Source organism: Salvelinus sp. IW2-2015, linkage group LG25 (genome assembly GCF_002910315.2).
Source record: "Salvelinus sp. IW2-2015 linkage group LG25, ASM291031v2, whole genome shotgun sequence".
NCBI lineage: Eukaryota > Metazoa > Chordata > Actinopteri > Salmoniformes > Salmonidae > Salvelinus > Salvelinus sp. IW2-2015.
This window is the reverse complement of record NC_036865.1, coordinates 19,026,144-19,039,494: the sequence shown is the minus strand read 5'-3', so window position 1 is coordinate 19,039,494 and position 13,351 is coordinate 19,026,144. Positions and strand designations below refer to the sequence as shown.

At 42.3% G+C, this 13,351-nt stretch overlaps 1 protein-coding gene across 1 annotated transcript in view; it reads right to left on the bottom strand.

Moving 5' to 3' along the window:
• LOC111951725 (ryanodine receptor 2-like) overlaps window positions 1–13,351 on the bottom strand; it is an 82,689-nt gene that overhangs the window by 63,088 nt on the left and 6,250 nt on the right. The window contains 17 exon segments of the mRNA XM_070434974.1: window positions 75–397; window positions 2,785–2,993; window positions 3,091–3,265; window positions 3,440–3,648; window positions 3,848–3,995; window positions 4,772–4,931; window positions 5,017–5,100; window positions 5,194–5,297; window positions 5,462–5,566; window positions 5,726–5,930; window positions 6,129–6,321; window positions 6,577–6,818; window positions 11,954–12,087; window positions 12,190–12,308; window positions 12,547–12,642; window positions 12,804–12,939; window positions 13,089–13,272. Of these exon segments, the coding sequence (XP_070291075.1) occupies window positions 75–397; window positions 2,785–2,993; window positions 3,091–3,265; window positions 3,440–3,648; window positions 3,848–3,995; window positions 4,772–4,931; window positions 5,017–5,100; window positions 5,194–5,297; window positions 5,462–5,566; window positions 5,726–5,930; window positions 6,129–6,321; window positions 6,577–6,818; window positions 11,954–12,087; window positions 12,190–12,308; window positions 12,547–12,642; window positions 12,804–12,939; window positions 13,089–13,272 (2,826 nt within the window).

Below are 13,351 nucleotides of genomic sequence, written 5' to 3'. Positions count from 1 at the left end.
TTCCCTCTGAAAATGTTCCCAAACCATTATACAGTATATGTATTGTTTGTCATAGCCTGGTCTCTTCTCCATACCGTTGTTTGAGTTTGGATGTTTTATCATGGCTGTAGTCCTTGTGGTTAAGCTCATCCCTGGAGCCAGTGTAAACATGAGCTGATTTCAGCAGCATCTCAAAGTCAGAGTCCACCTCAAACTCCTGCAGGTCTTTCCTGGCTGTGGAGACACTGCTGCTGATAGGTAGAGTAGCCCCTACTGGTCTGGAGAAGGCCTCAGCACACTCTATAGGCATACTGAGTCTGTAGAACCCCATGTCACTGCCACAACTCTGGGGCCCCAATGACCTCTGTGTTACCTTTAGGCACGGTGGGCTCTCAGTGGACCCAGTGATTCTTGTCACCTTGTAAAACAAGACAACTTATAGAATTATACTCACATTTCTTCAATAAGACCTATGCTACTAAATATAATGGTAAGATTAAACTCCCTTGTACATGCTTGTAGTCGAGAGATTGACCCATACAGTACTGAGGGGTATACTACAAAGCAAGATCAATGACTTGAATAAATATTCTGAAATAACTTTACATTTTTTAGAAAGATAAGCTTGAAATGGGCATGGTCTAATTGACTGAAAAACCAAACACATACAGTATTTAAGTTTAACTTTAGTAAGTAGGTATCAAATCTAGGGCTGTCCCCAACCCCCAAAAATCTTGGTTGACCTAGAGTAATTTGTTCTTTCAACCAATCGATTGGTCAAAATGTTTAAACGTGTATTTTTCCCTATATAGACAAACCCTATGTGTTTTAATAAAATCAACTATATGTAGGCTACTGAGAAAGTCTGATGCTTTAAGCACACTGTGATTAAATAATTAAGACACACAAATGAATCGAGGGAGCCAGAGATCAAGATAGCCTAACCAGAAGAAAAAAAACCTGTTCCTCCCACTGCTGCTGGCTTTTGCAGATTCTGCTGTTACGCTCCTGCTGTTACGCTCCTAATAAACTACACCAGGGAACGGCAACCTTTTCCATTTGGAGTGCCAATTTATCTTACCATTTCTACCGATCTGCGTACCAGTTATGACTTTTATATTAACATTTTTGTGGAACAGTTTCATTTCATTTATAATAGTCTTCATATTTCAACATCATTAACATGTGGTTAATCAAAATTCTAAAAGTAACTTCTATTGCCATCTATGTAAAAATAGCCTACATAAAGCCAACAAAAAAAAACATTGCAGCCTGCAGGTTGAAAATATCCTGATAAAAATAAACATGCTATGAATCACATTGGCTACGCATGGACTGTCTGCACGGAACTTGAAACATTGTATCAACTATTAACTTTGGTCAGGCCTGAAGCTCCTGCTAGCAAACTTGCAACATTGTATAAAATATTCTGTGCCCTCAGAGTTTCTCTTCCAGTGAGCTCCAGACAGACACAGCTATAGGCCATTTGCGCAAGGTTTAAAACCTCTCTGGGATAGGGCGCGGTATTTTCACGTCCGGATGAAAAGCGCGCCCAAAGTAAACTGCCTGCTACTCAGGCCCAGAAGCAAGGATATGCATATCATTAGTAGATTTGGATAGGAAACGCTCTGAAGTTTCTAAAACTATTTGAATAATGTCTGTGAGTATAACAGAACTGATTTGGCAGGGGAAACCCAGAGCACAATCCATCCAGGGGAAAAACTTTTTTTACGTCAATCTGTTTTCCATTGTTTTCCTATGTCAAGCCCGTTTTAATAGAAATATGCTTGCAGTTCCTATGGCTTCCAACAGATGTCAACAGTCTTTAGAAATTGGTTGATGTTTTTCCTTTGAGTAGTGAAGAAGTAGCCCTTTCCTTTCTGGGTGTATAGCCAAGTGTACTCTTTTGTTTGGGGCGCGTGACCTGAAGCTCGCTCCACTTTCATTTTATCCTCTATTGAACACAGTTTATCCCGTCTTAAAATTTTTTTTTAATACTTTTAAAATACTTAAAGTTGGATTAGGAAAGTTGTTTGAAATGTTTGGACAAAGTTTACAGGTAACTTATTAGATATTTTGTAGTCATTGGAACCAGTGTTTTTCTGAATCAAATGCGCCAAATAAATTGACCTTTTGGGGATATAACGACGGAATTAATCGAACAAAAGGACCATTTGTGATGTTTATGGGACATATTGGAGTGCCAACAGAAGAAGCTCTTCAAAGGTAAGGCATGAATTATATCGTTATTTCTGAGTTTTGTGTCGCGCCTGGCGAGTTGAAATATGATTGTCATGTGTTTGTTTGATGGGGTGCTGTCCTCAGATAATCGCATAATTTGCTTTCGCCGTAAAGCCTTTTTGATATCTGACACAGTGGCTAGATTAACAAGAAGTTAAGCTTTCATTTGGTGTATTGCACTTGTGAATGTATGAATTAAATATTTCAAATAAATTTTTTTGAATTTCGCGCTCTGCCATTTCACCGGATGTTGTCTAATCGATCCCGCTAACGGGATTTGATCCATAAGAAGTTTTAAAGTCCACTGAGACAGGCGTGAATAAGACAGGTGTCTCATGTGCCATAAAAAACTGATATTTTAGACTGCTCAACAAAAAAAAACCTGGGTCGACCAACAGCCTATCGACCAAACAATCGACCAGTCGACTAAATGGGGTCAGCCCTAATCAAATCAATAGTTATTTCTGGTTGTTTACCAAAGTTAGCTGGCTGACTCATTGATCCTGCTTTGTAGTGTACCCCCTGGTTCAGGTCAGGTTGGCTTGTGGATGTGTGGTGACTAACCTGTATGCTATCATGGTCTGTCTGTACAGGGATGAACTGTGGTTGTCTCCAGCTCATCCACAGGGCTGGGTCTCTGGCCATGTTTACAGCAAATGGCTTATAACCTTCCTGTAGGCCACACTCTGTGAAGTAACACAGTGAGGCCACGTCACGACCCAGATTCAGCCTGGCCTTCTGGTTCACCCCGAGACAACACACAGGGAGGAAGCCTAGCAATGACAGGAACAGGGGAAGGAGGGAAAACCATCAGGTTAACACATCAAGTTGGTGTTTATGAGGTAGAAGAGTTTGACCAAATTAACAAACCCTGGTTGATGTCAAAGTCCTTGGCAGCCAGCTCTGATCCGCGGTCGTTCAAAAGCACCTCTCCATTGAGAGTGACCATCATGGTGCATTCACCCATGTCAACCATACAGCCCACCACATCACCACTCTGCCAGGGCCGACCCAGGGGCTCACCTCCCTGGTGACACCACTGGGCCTGTGTGTGAGAGACAGAAGTGAGCAATTGCAAGAAAACTTACCAATGGCTACACGCTTAGCTGTGTGTAATGTCCAATCCATGACTCGCTTCTAACGGTGGGAGCTTATCTATGTATCCTAAATAATATTATTGATGACAGCATGTCACCAGTAGTCATTTCAGTCTTCTCACCTTGGAGCCGTCAAACACAAAAGCCTGCATGTCTGATCCTAGTTCCCCATTCGGTGTGCAGTGGGGACGAGCCCAGCCTACCCTCATGTCCCCTTCCGTCACCGCCTCAAACTCAAAGTACCACTTCCCCCTGGTCACAGCATACAACTTGTCTGCCCTGAAGACCCTGAACTTCTCAGCCGCTGTGTGACATGGGTCTGGCATCACAGCTGAAATCCAAAGGAGTAACAGCACAGGAATACTAGCATATAACAAGAGACAATACTTTAAGCAGTAAAACACGGGATAGCATGACAAATTTTCCACCACACAGCACATTAAAATAACCTTTGAATAATTATTAGAGGTGCACAAGATTATAATAATGATTAAAATGATTGCTAAAGTGGAACGTGAAATCATCCATACCTCTGTCCTGGTCCAGGGGCTCCAGACTGTAGCCGTAGCCCAGCAGGGTGCACACAGCCTCCCTCACACCGTCTCTGCCAGATTGTCTGCTCCTCTCATCCAGCAGGCTGTAGGGCACCAGGTGGGGGCTCCGCTTGGCCTTCACATCCTAGAAAAAACAGAGAGAATGAATTAGCACTCATTACCGCTATATTACTATCACATACACTGAGTGTACAAAACATTAGACTGACCAGGTGAATCCAGGAGAAAGCTATGATCCCTTATTGATGTCACTTGTTAAATCCACTTCAATCAGTGTAGATGAAGGGGAGGAGACAAAAAAAATGTCAAACCTTGAGACAATTGAGACATGGATTGTGTATGTGTGCCATTCAGAGGGTGAATGGGAAAAACAAAATATTTAAGTGCCTTTGAATGGGGTATGGTAGTAGGTGCCAGGCGCACCGGTTTGAGTGTGTCAAGAACTGCAACGCTGCTGGGTTTTTTAAATAACAGTTTCTTGTGTGTATCAACAACAGTCCACCACCCAAAGGACATCCAGCCAACTTGACACAATTGTGGGAAGCATTGGAGTCAACATGGGCCAGCATCCCCGTGGAATGCTTTCGACACCTTATAGAATCCATGCCCAGACAAATTGAGGCTGTACTAAGGGCAAAAGGTGGTGCAACTCAATATTAGGAAGGTGTTCTTAATGTTTTGTACACTCACTGTACAGACCAAACTAGTCTGCTACTTCAAATCCTTCATCAAGACATATCAGGAAGGTCATCTCATCCACAACTACAAACAAGGCTTACCACTATCAAAAGACCAGCTAACATTTTTATGGACTTCTATTTCAAGGCTCTTGGTAAAGCAGATATTTAATTAATCCCGCTGCTGTAGTTTGGCTAGGTCTACCCTTGTATCAAAGCCTACCTGGTGTGAGCTGTAGGTCCAGCCCTGCCTGATCCGGTCCCTGGCCCACACGTTGTGATCGTTCTCAGCCAGCAGCTCCACCACCGCCTCCTGGGCAGGACTCAGGATGATGTGGCTCAGGTCTACCGGGGCTGGTCTGTACCCACTAGGCATCTCATACCTAGACAGGAGAGGAAAGGTTAATTTAGTACAAAAGACAGGAGGAACACTCACTCATAAAGAGTCTCAAGAGTAGAGCTACATACTTGTTGGAGAGCCTCAGGTATCTCACTCCCTCATCAGCACGGCCATCTGCCAGTCCAATATGCAAACCAAGGGCAACGAGAGTCCTTCACAAAGAAGTAGAATAAAGACAAAATAAGTGTCTTGACAGGTCCTTTTGATGTGAATGTGTGAATGTGTGAATGGCAGAGGAGGCTTACCGGAGAGTATCCTGGGACATCTGAAGGCTGTGGTTCCGCTCCTGTTCTGGGAGCCTGGAGAACTCCACCAGACAGGGGTCCTGCTTCTTACTGTCATCTCTCACCTACATCACAATACACATCTGTCAAAATACATATACACTGTTGACATGAACAGCTGTGAGCAGCTTGCTATGGAAACCATACAATCAGTAGACCAAGAAACCCGGAATGTATGTAAGGGATTTGGATACAAGGCCATAACCCATTCAGTAGTTGCATCACTCACAGCTCCATGGGTCCATCCAAGGTCAATCTTGTCCATGACCCACAGCTCATGGGTGTTTTCTGCTAGTCTCTCACGAATATGCTCCAGTTGAACAGGCAACACCACCTAAGGAACCACATGGGTTGGGGTATATGATAAAAGATGGAAGAAAGATAGGTCTGTTTTCACTTAGCTAAAGTAGGTTGTATGCACCGACATGCTTTAAAGGCCATGGACAAATGTGCAAAGACAGTACAGAGGTCAAAGTACTACTGGATTTGGTACCTGGCTGATGTCTACTGGACTAGGGGTAAAGGTTGCTGGGGTGAGGGGTACAGTGGGGCCCAGAAGGTATTGCTCCTGGGTGAAGTCCTGACACGGCTCCACCCTCAGCTTCACCCTGGGGAGCAGAGCCTCGGAACACGGGGCGAAGCCTGGAGGGGGCAGGAAACGGAACTCTCCATGTCTCCCACCCAGCAGAAAACGCACCCTGTGCTCACACAGTCCAGACAGACAGATAGATTTGAGCAGACAGAGCCACACATTTATTACCTGGACATTGAAACAGAATCAGATCACATTCATAGAGAAATGGGAAATTGTGTTTTCAGAAAAGCACTCCAGAAATATAGGTAGATGCATTGAAAGAACGGAAAGTATGCCAACAACACATAGGTAATACTCTCACTTGACACCAGCAGAGAAGCTGACCACTGGGAAGAGCAGTCCGTCAGTGTTGAAGTTTTCCAGCATGCCCTGGACCGGCTGCCCGTTGACCCGGAAGGAGATGCAGGGGGCAACGAGGTCAATGCAGCAGCTGACCACATCGTCCTCCCTCAGAAGGTGGTGATAGGGAGAGCTCACTCTCCGGCCAACACAGCCTGATGTACAGGACAGATAGAGTGCCAGACTTTACATTCATAGTTGGCAGACGTAGATTCTGTATGAAATGCTTTCCCCTGTAACCTGAGTATGTAATAAAACATAATAAACTAATCACAAAAAGTTCATGGCAGAAATGACAGATGCATTTGCTTCATGATTGTGAAGACTTTTTCAATGAAACTGCTCCTATCCAGCACATAATAACACCAGCGAACATTCATTAATCTTCCCTTCTCGTAGTGTTCCCTCACCTGACCAGAGGTACAGCCCGTCAAAGCCATAGGAGCTTAGGTCATCTCCTACCCCGTTGCCCCCCCAGGCCTCTCCACCCGTGAGATAGGGGTTGTAACCCTCAGTGTTGGCCCAGCCCACACGCAGGTGAGTGGGCTCAGCCGTGAGGAAGGGCTCCACCTGGTCTACAGTCATCTCATAGTACCACCTCCTGTACTGGGCCGAGTCATCACCCAGGGCCAGGAAGATGTTGGGCCTCATGCTTTGGTAAAGAGGAGAGGGGAGATTTTATTTATTTATTTATTTTTATTTCACCTTTATTTAACCAGGTAGGCTAGTTGAGAACAAGTTCTCATTTACAACTGCGACCTGGCCAAGATAAAGCATAGCAGTGTGAACAGACAACAACACAGAGTTACACATGGAGTAAACAATAAACAAGTCATTAACACAGTAGGGGGAAAAATGAGTGTATATACATTGAGTGCAAAATGCATGAGGAGGTAGGCAATAAATAGGCCATAGGAGCGAATAATTACAATTTAGCAGATTAACACTGGAGTGATAAATCATCAGATGATCATGTGCAAGTAGAGATACTGGTGTGCAAAAGAGCAGAAAAGTGGCGGAGGTTGCTTTTGGCCGAGGTTGGAGTAGCCAGGTGGAATTCATGGCCAGCCATTGAGAAATGCTTGTTGAAGTTCCTCATTACTTTCAGCAACTGGACAAAAGACTTATGACACTGGAGCACTTGTTTGTCTTATAGTGACTGGTCTAACAGATATTAGTATAATTCGTTTGTTTGTTTCTTATTTTGTTTGTTTGTTTTGCTAGAGGGAATTGTTTGTTTTTTTGTTCAGGAGGGATGAATAAAGGGGTAATGGGGATACTGTTAGCGCCCTATTCAATAAACATTAAAACAATTGAAAACTTTAAAGACGAAAAGCAATCAGATGTGGAGGGCTTAAATAAAAACATGTCAAGATGAAACTAGATAGATTTTTTAATCAGAATGATTTAATGTTGATGTGTAGTGGAATGTGGTAGGCTAGTACTTCTTATTCCTGTATACTGAGCCAGGTCTTATTGATGATGAAATACAAATAGTTATTTCTTACATTTTAAATGTGATACTGTTGGCCATAAAGCTGTTTTAATCACTACCTCAATATCAACTGATTATGACATTACAGTTGATGATGTTAGAAAGAACCATGCCATCACAAGAGAATGAAGATTCTAATTCAGGAGAACATCAGTTGAAACGGCATTCTGTCAGTTCTTTTAACAGAGAGCAGAAACCATAAAGATAGCTATGTATCCTGATTATCATAGCCTAGCAATATCCAGTACAGAGCAACAAAGAGTAATAGAGTAAGCACTCATTCCTAAATATTTAGCGAGACGCTCCATGTTGGTACTGAAAAAGTATTTAACTTGGTACTGAAAAAGTATTTAACTATCAAACACTGGTATGAAATAATACTAAAATCAGTGTTTCCGCTGCAGTCATTTAGCTGTGGCGCTGCGCCATTGCAAAATCATTGACACCATGGCAAAAAAATATAGAACATTAACTAATATTTCTGCTGAGGCGCTTTGAAGTGGGTACAACAGTCCACATGTACCTTTCCTCTGCAAACAAAACGAGTAATGAATAAAAGAAATCTGACAACCCCATTGTAGAATAGTTTATCTATTTACCTAGTCAGCTTGTTGTGTGTTCTATGAGAGAAATATTCCTCTCGAGGTGCATTCAAGTTACGAGTGCCATAGGGAGGGAAATATGCATTCTGACAAGCACTCAATGTACAACAATTCTTCTAATCACGGGAAAACAGCAGTTCTGCTCTCTTCCTGATGGCATTTTCTATTGCCTTAGCCACGTGGTTTCATATTATCATATTGAAATGATCATAAAAATATGATAACTAATTTCAATCAAATGCTCATCTTCTCTGTATATTTGATGGTGAAGGATGTAAGTATGTGGTCACTGGCATTGGTTTTATTGGTATGGTCATCATTACTTTAACGACATCTCTGATATGTGTACCATATAATATCATCATTTTATAACATGGCATTGTTGAATACTCGTTTCTCATTGGCTTGAAGGCATTTTGGAGCGTGCATTATTTCCCTATAACGCACAGTATATTTGCACGGCACAATTCAATGGCTATAGTTCATACATGTTCTATGCTGCTTTTGAAAGCAAAAGTAAAACTGAAAACATTATTGCCATTTGATTGATGGTTAGCTAAACTAGCAGGTCTGTTTGTTTGGTAACCAAGGCAACAACTGTCACTATCTAGAAACTTGTTAGCTACTTCAGTGGATGTTGAACACATTTCTACCTGCAATTGAACACATTGCTAGTGGCAAATGTGTTCAATTATAGCTATGGTATAAAAGGGCTAATCAACTCTGGGCTCTATGCGTTCTCTGGAAAATAATACAACTCCGTGGAAGGTTGGCTCCACTCCACGTCATTCATTATGTTCCAGAGAACGCATAGACCATTGTTGATTATCCCTTAAATATTTGTATGACGTGTACACCGCTGCACAGAACTATAGTCATGGTTATCAAACATTATGTCAGACTGACGTCATGAGATTGTTGACAAAGTAACTGTAGAATAAAAGTGTCTATGGCAACATGACCCAGTGCAATATCACAATGTAATTCTAATTTTATAGAGACTAGAAAACATATAAGCAATAGCACTACGAGAGTGAGTGCTCCCTGACGGTTGTAGATGGTGGACGAGCTGAGAAAGGAGTTGGTGGGACAGGAGGAAAGTGTGACAGAACGAGAGAGGAAGGTAGAGGAAAAGAGACAGAGAGAAGAAAGGAGAATGATGGAAATGGAGACTATTGCCGAGATCAGGGAGACAGAGGGCAGAAATGGAGAGAGAGAAACTAAAAAGAGAGAAGAAGATAAAGAGGGAGTTGGGCAGGAAGAGGGATGATCTCCAGAAAGAGATGTAGAGTTCCCTCGATCAAAGGGTACAAGAAGAAAAAAGGAGGTTGGAAATGGAGAAAATGGCAGAGGAGATGAGAGAAGAAGAGGCTGGGACCTCTAGAGAAATAAGTGATGGTGAGAGAGATGGGGGGAGCATCTGAGCCTTGCAGGGATGGAGAAAAAGTAATGAAAATGAAGGAGAGGAGATAGGTGGACCAAGCAAAGCAGGACAACATTTAAGGAGAGGAAGATTGACAAGTGCTGTGGGAGCATTAAGAGCAGAGAGAAGAAGCAGGGGAGCGGTGAAAATATAAAGAGCTGTGGGAGTGACAGAGACGTTGCTCGTGAATCTGCCTTTGAGAGCTCAGCAGATAAAGAGCAGTCAAGTGTTGAAATGGAAAACGAGAATATCAAGGGAAAGGGAAAATCTTCACCAGGTGGTTTCCTAAGTAATGGTGAATTGACAGAAACAGAGGGGTGGTGAGAAGGAATAAAAAAAAATATATATATATATTTTAAAATATAAAGTAGTTTACTACCACAAAAACATCCCTTATAATTTCTGAATTATAAATGGTTAATCAACAGAATGTCATGATTTGGTTTCACTAACTCCATAAATCATTGACAGCTGAGATCCTGTCAAATTACTAGTCACAATTTACATGTAACGAACTAAGATGTTTTGGTGACACTTTCACAGAAGCTGTTTTTCTTTAAATAACAATGGCAATACTTGGGAATAAAATGTACAGTTGAAGTCAGAAGTTTACATACACTTAGGTTGGAGTCATTAAAACTCATTTTTCAACCACTCCAAAAATATCTTGTTAACAAACTATAGTTTAGGCAAGTCGGTTAGGACATCTACTTTGTGCATGACACAAGTAATTTTTCCAACAATTGTTTACAGACAGATTATTTCACTTATAATTCACAGTATCACAATTCAAGTGGGTCAGAAGTTTACACGCACTAAGTTGACTGTGCCTTTAAACAGCTTGGAAAATTCCAGATAATTGTCATGGCTTTAGAAGCTTCTGATAGGCAAATTTACATAATTTGAGTCAATTGGAGGTGTACCTGTGGATGTATTTCAAGGCCTACCTTGAAACTCAGTGCCTCTTTGCTTGACATCATGGGAAAATCAAAAAAAATCCACCAATACCTCAGAAGAAAAATTGTAGACCTCCACAAGTCTGGTTCATCCTTGGGAAAAATTTCCAAACAACTGAAGGTACCACGTTCATCTGTACAAACAAAGTACGCAAGTATAAACACCATGGGACCACGCAGCCGTCATACCGCTCATGAAGGAGAAGCGTTCCGTCTCCTAGAGATGAACGTACTTTAGTGCGAAAAGTGCAAATCAATCCCAGAACAACAGCAAAGGACATCGTGAAGATGCTGGAGGAAACAGGTACAAAAGTATCTATATCCACAGTAAAACGAGTCCTATATCGACATAACCTGAAAGGCCGCTCAGCAAGGAAGAAGCCACTGCTCCAAAACCGCCATAAAAAAGCCAGACTACGGTTTGCAACTGCACATGAGGACAAAGATCGTACCTTTTGGAGAAATGTCCTCTGGTCTGATGAAACAAAAATAGAACTGTTTAGCCATAATGACCAGCGTTATGTTTGGAGGAAAAAGGGGGATGCTTGCAAGCCGAAGAACACCATCCCAACCGTGAAGCACGGAGGTGGCAGCATCATGTTGTGGGGGTGCTTTGTTGCAGGAGGGACTGATGCACTTTACAAAATAGATGGCATCATGAGGCAGGAAAATGATGTGGATATATTGAAGCAACATCTCAAGACATCAGTCGGAAAGTTAAAGCTTGGTCACAAAGGGTCTTCCAAATGGACAATGACCCCAAGCATACTTCCAAAGTTGTGGCAAAATGGCTTAAGGATAACAAAGTCAAGGTATTGGAGTGGCCATTACAAAGCCCTGACCTTAATCCTATAGAACATTTGTGGGCAGAACTGAAAAAGCGTGTGCGAGCATGGAGGCCTACAAACCTGACTCATTTACACCAGCTCTGTCAGGAGGAATGGGCCAAAATTCTTATTGTGGGAAGGCTACCCAAAACATTTGACTCAAGTTAAACAATTTAAAGGCAATGGTACCCAATACTAATTGAGTGTATGTAAACTTCTGACCCACTGGGAATGTGATGAAAGAAATAAAAGCTGAGATAAATCATTCTCTCTACTATTTTTCTGAGATTTCGCATTCTTAAAATAAAGTGGTGATCCTATCTGACCTAAGACATGGAATTTTTACTCGGATTAAATGTCAGGAATTGTGAAAAACTGAGTTTAAATGTATTTGGCTAGGTGTATGTAAACTTCTGACTTCAACTGTATGTATTAACGAATGGAAATGTCAGTGTGAGTCAGAGGGTGAATAATGGTTGTGTACCTGGTGACCTGGTTGACGAGGCGAGTCTGGAGAAGCAGGTCTCGCTCTGGTAGCAGGTTATCACAGATCAGATGCTGGTTGGAACGCACTGCCATACCATGACACACACAGAGAGAACACAGCACATCCAGGACCTGGGATAAAACCATACACAGGTTAATATGTCAAGAAATCAGGTTAATATTTCAATAAAACACAATTATTTAACAGAGAAAAGGTACTGAGAGTGTACGTACCTTATGGTTCCGCCCATGCTTATCCAGTAGAGAGATGATGGATTTAATGTGTCCTTCCCTTATAAAGTTGAGAGTCTCAGGACTCTCCACAAGGACACAGTGTAAAACCTCCAGGACACCTACACAACAGACACAACTTAGTCGCAGCATCTACATGTAAAATCTAATGTGTGTCACCCCTTTACGGAAAAACCACATGTATTTCACGTGATCACATGTGAAGTGTTCCAAAAACACATGTTTTCACGTGAAATCATGTGATTTTCCACATGTGAAATCATGGAGTTTTTCTGAAAGGGACCATTCTTGTCCTAAGAGGTCATGGGTAAAAGTAGAACTCCAAAATGATGCACTTACCAGTGGAGGCCTCCAGTCCCTCCAGCCTGCTCACCAGCCAGTCCAGGGAGCCTGAGAACTGGGCACAGTTCCTGCGATTTCCCCTGATAAGAGCAGCTGGAGGGGAATAGAAAACAAAGATGAAACTAAGTATGACTTTTTACTTGTAGATCTATACAGATTTCCCATGCATCATTTTTATAGTCAGTCGAATGTGGGGTGGTAGTGCATGAAGTTCTTATACACAGAGTATTTAATGCTGAGTGGGTCATTCTCACCCAGTAGTTCATAGAAGGAGTTGAGGATGTTCTCCCAGTCATCTCCTGCCTCCTTCCCAGCAGCTGCAGCAAAATGAGAGGCACTGCTGTATAGGTGTAAACGGTCAATACAGTCAAGAACTAAACCGATGACCCCCTGAAAGAGAAAGAGATATCAAGAGATAAAATAGCACATTTCCGAACAAAAACATCCTTGAACCATACAGATGCAGAAAACGTATTTTGTCATGCCACTTCTGGGGACAATAGATTCAAGGGCCCCAAGGCTAATGAAATCACTATTACCTCCTCTTGAAATAGATTCTGTCTGTTCTTCAGAGCTCGCACACTGTTCTGCCTAGCCTCGTGTCCTAGCCCCTCCCCAGGTGGCTGGAGGTAGCCAATCAGATCCTGCAAACTTAGGGCCACTGTCTCTAGTGGCAGGTTTAAGGAGGGGGTGTTCGTTCGCTGACTGAGACCATCAAGTCTCCTAAAAACAAGAGAGGGGATTGAGAGAAGATAGAACATTTCCAAGATTTTCCAAGATTTTTTGTCCAGGCCTTGCTAGT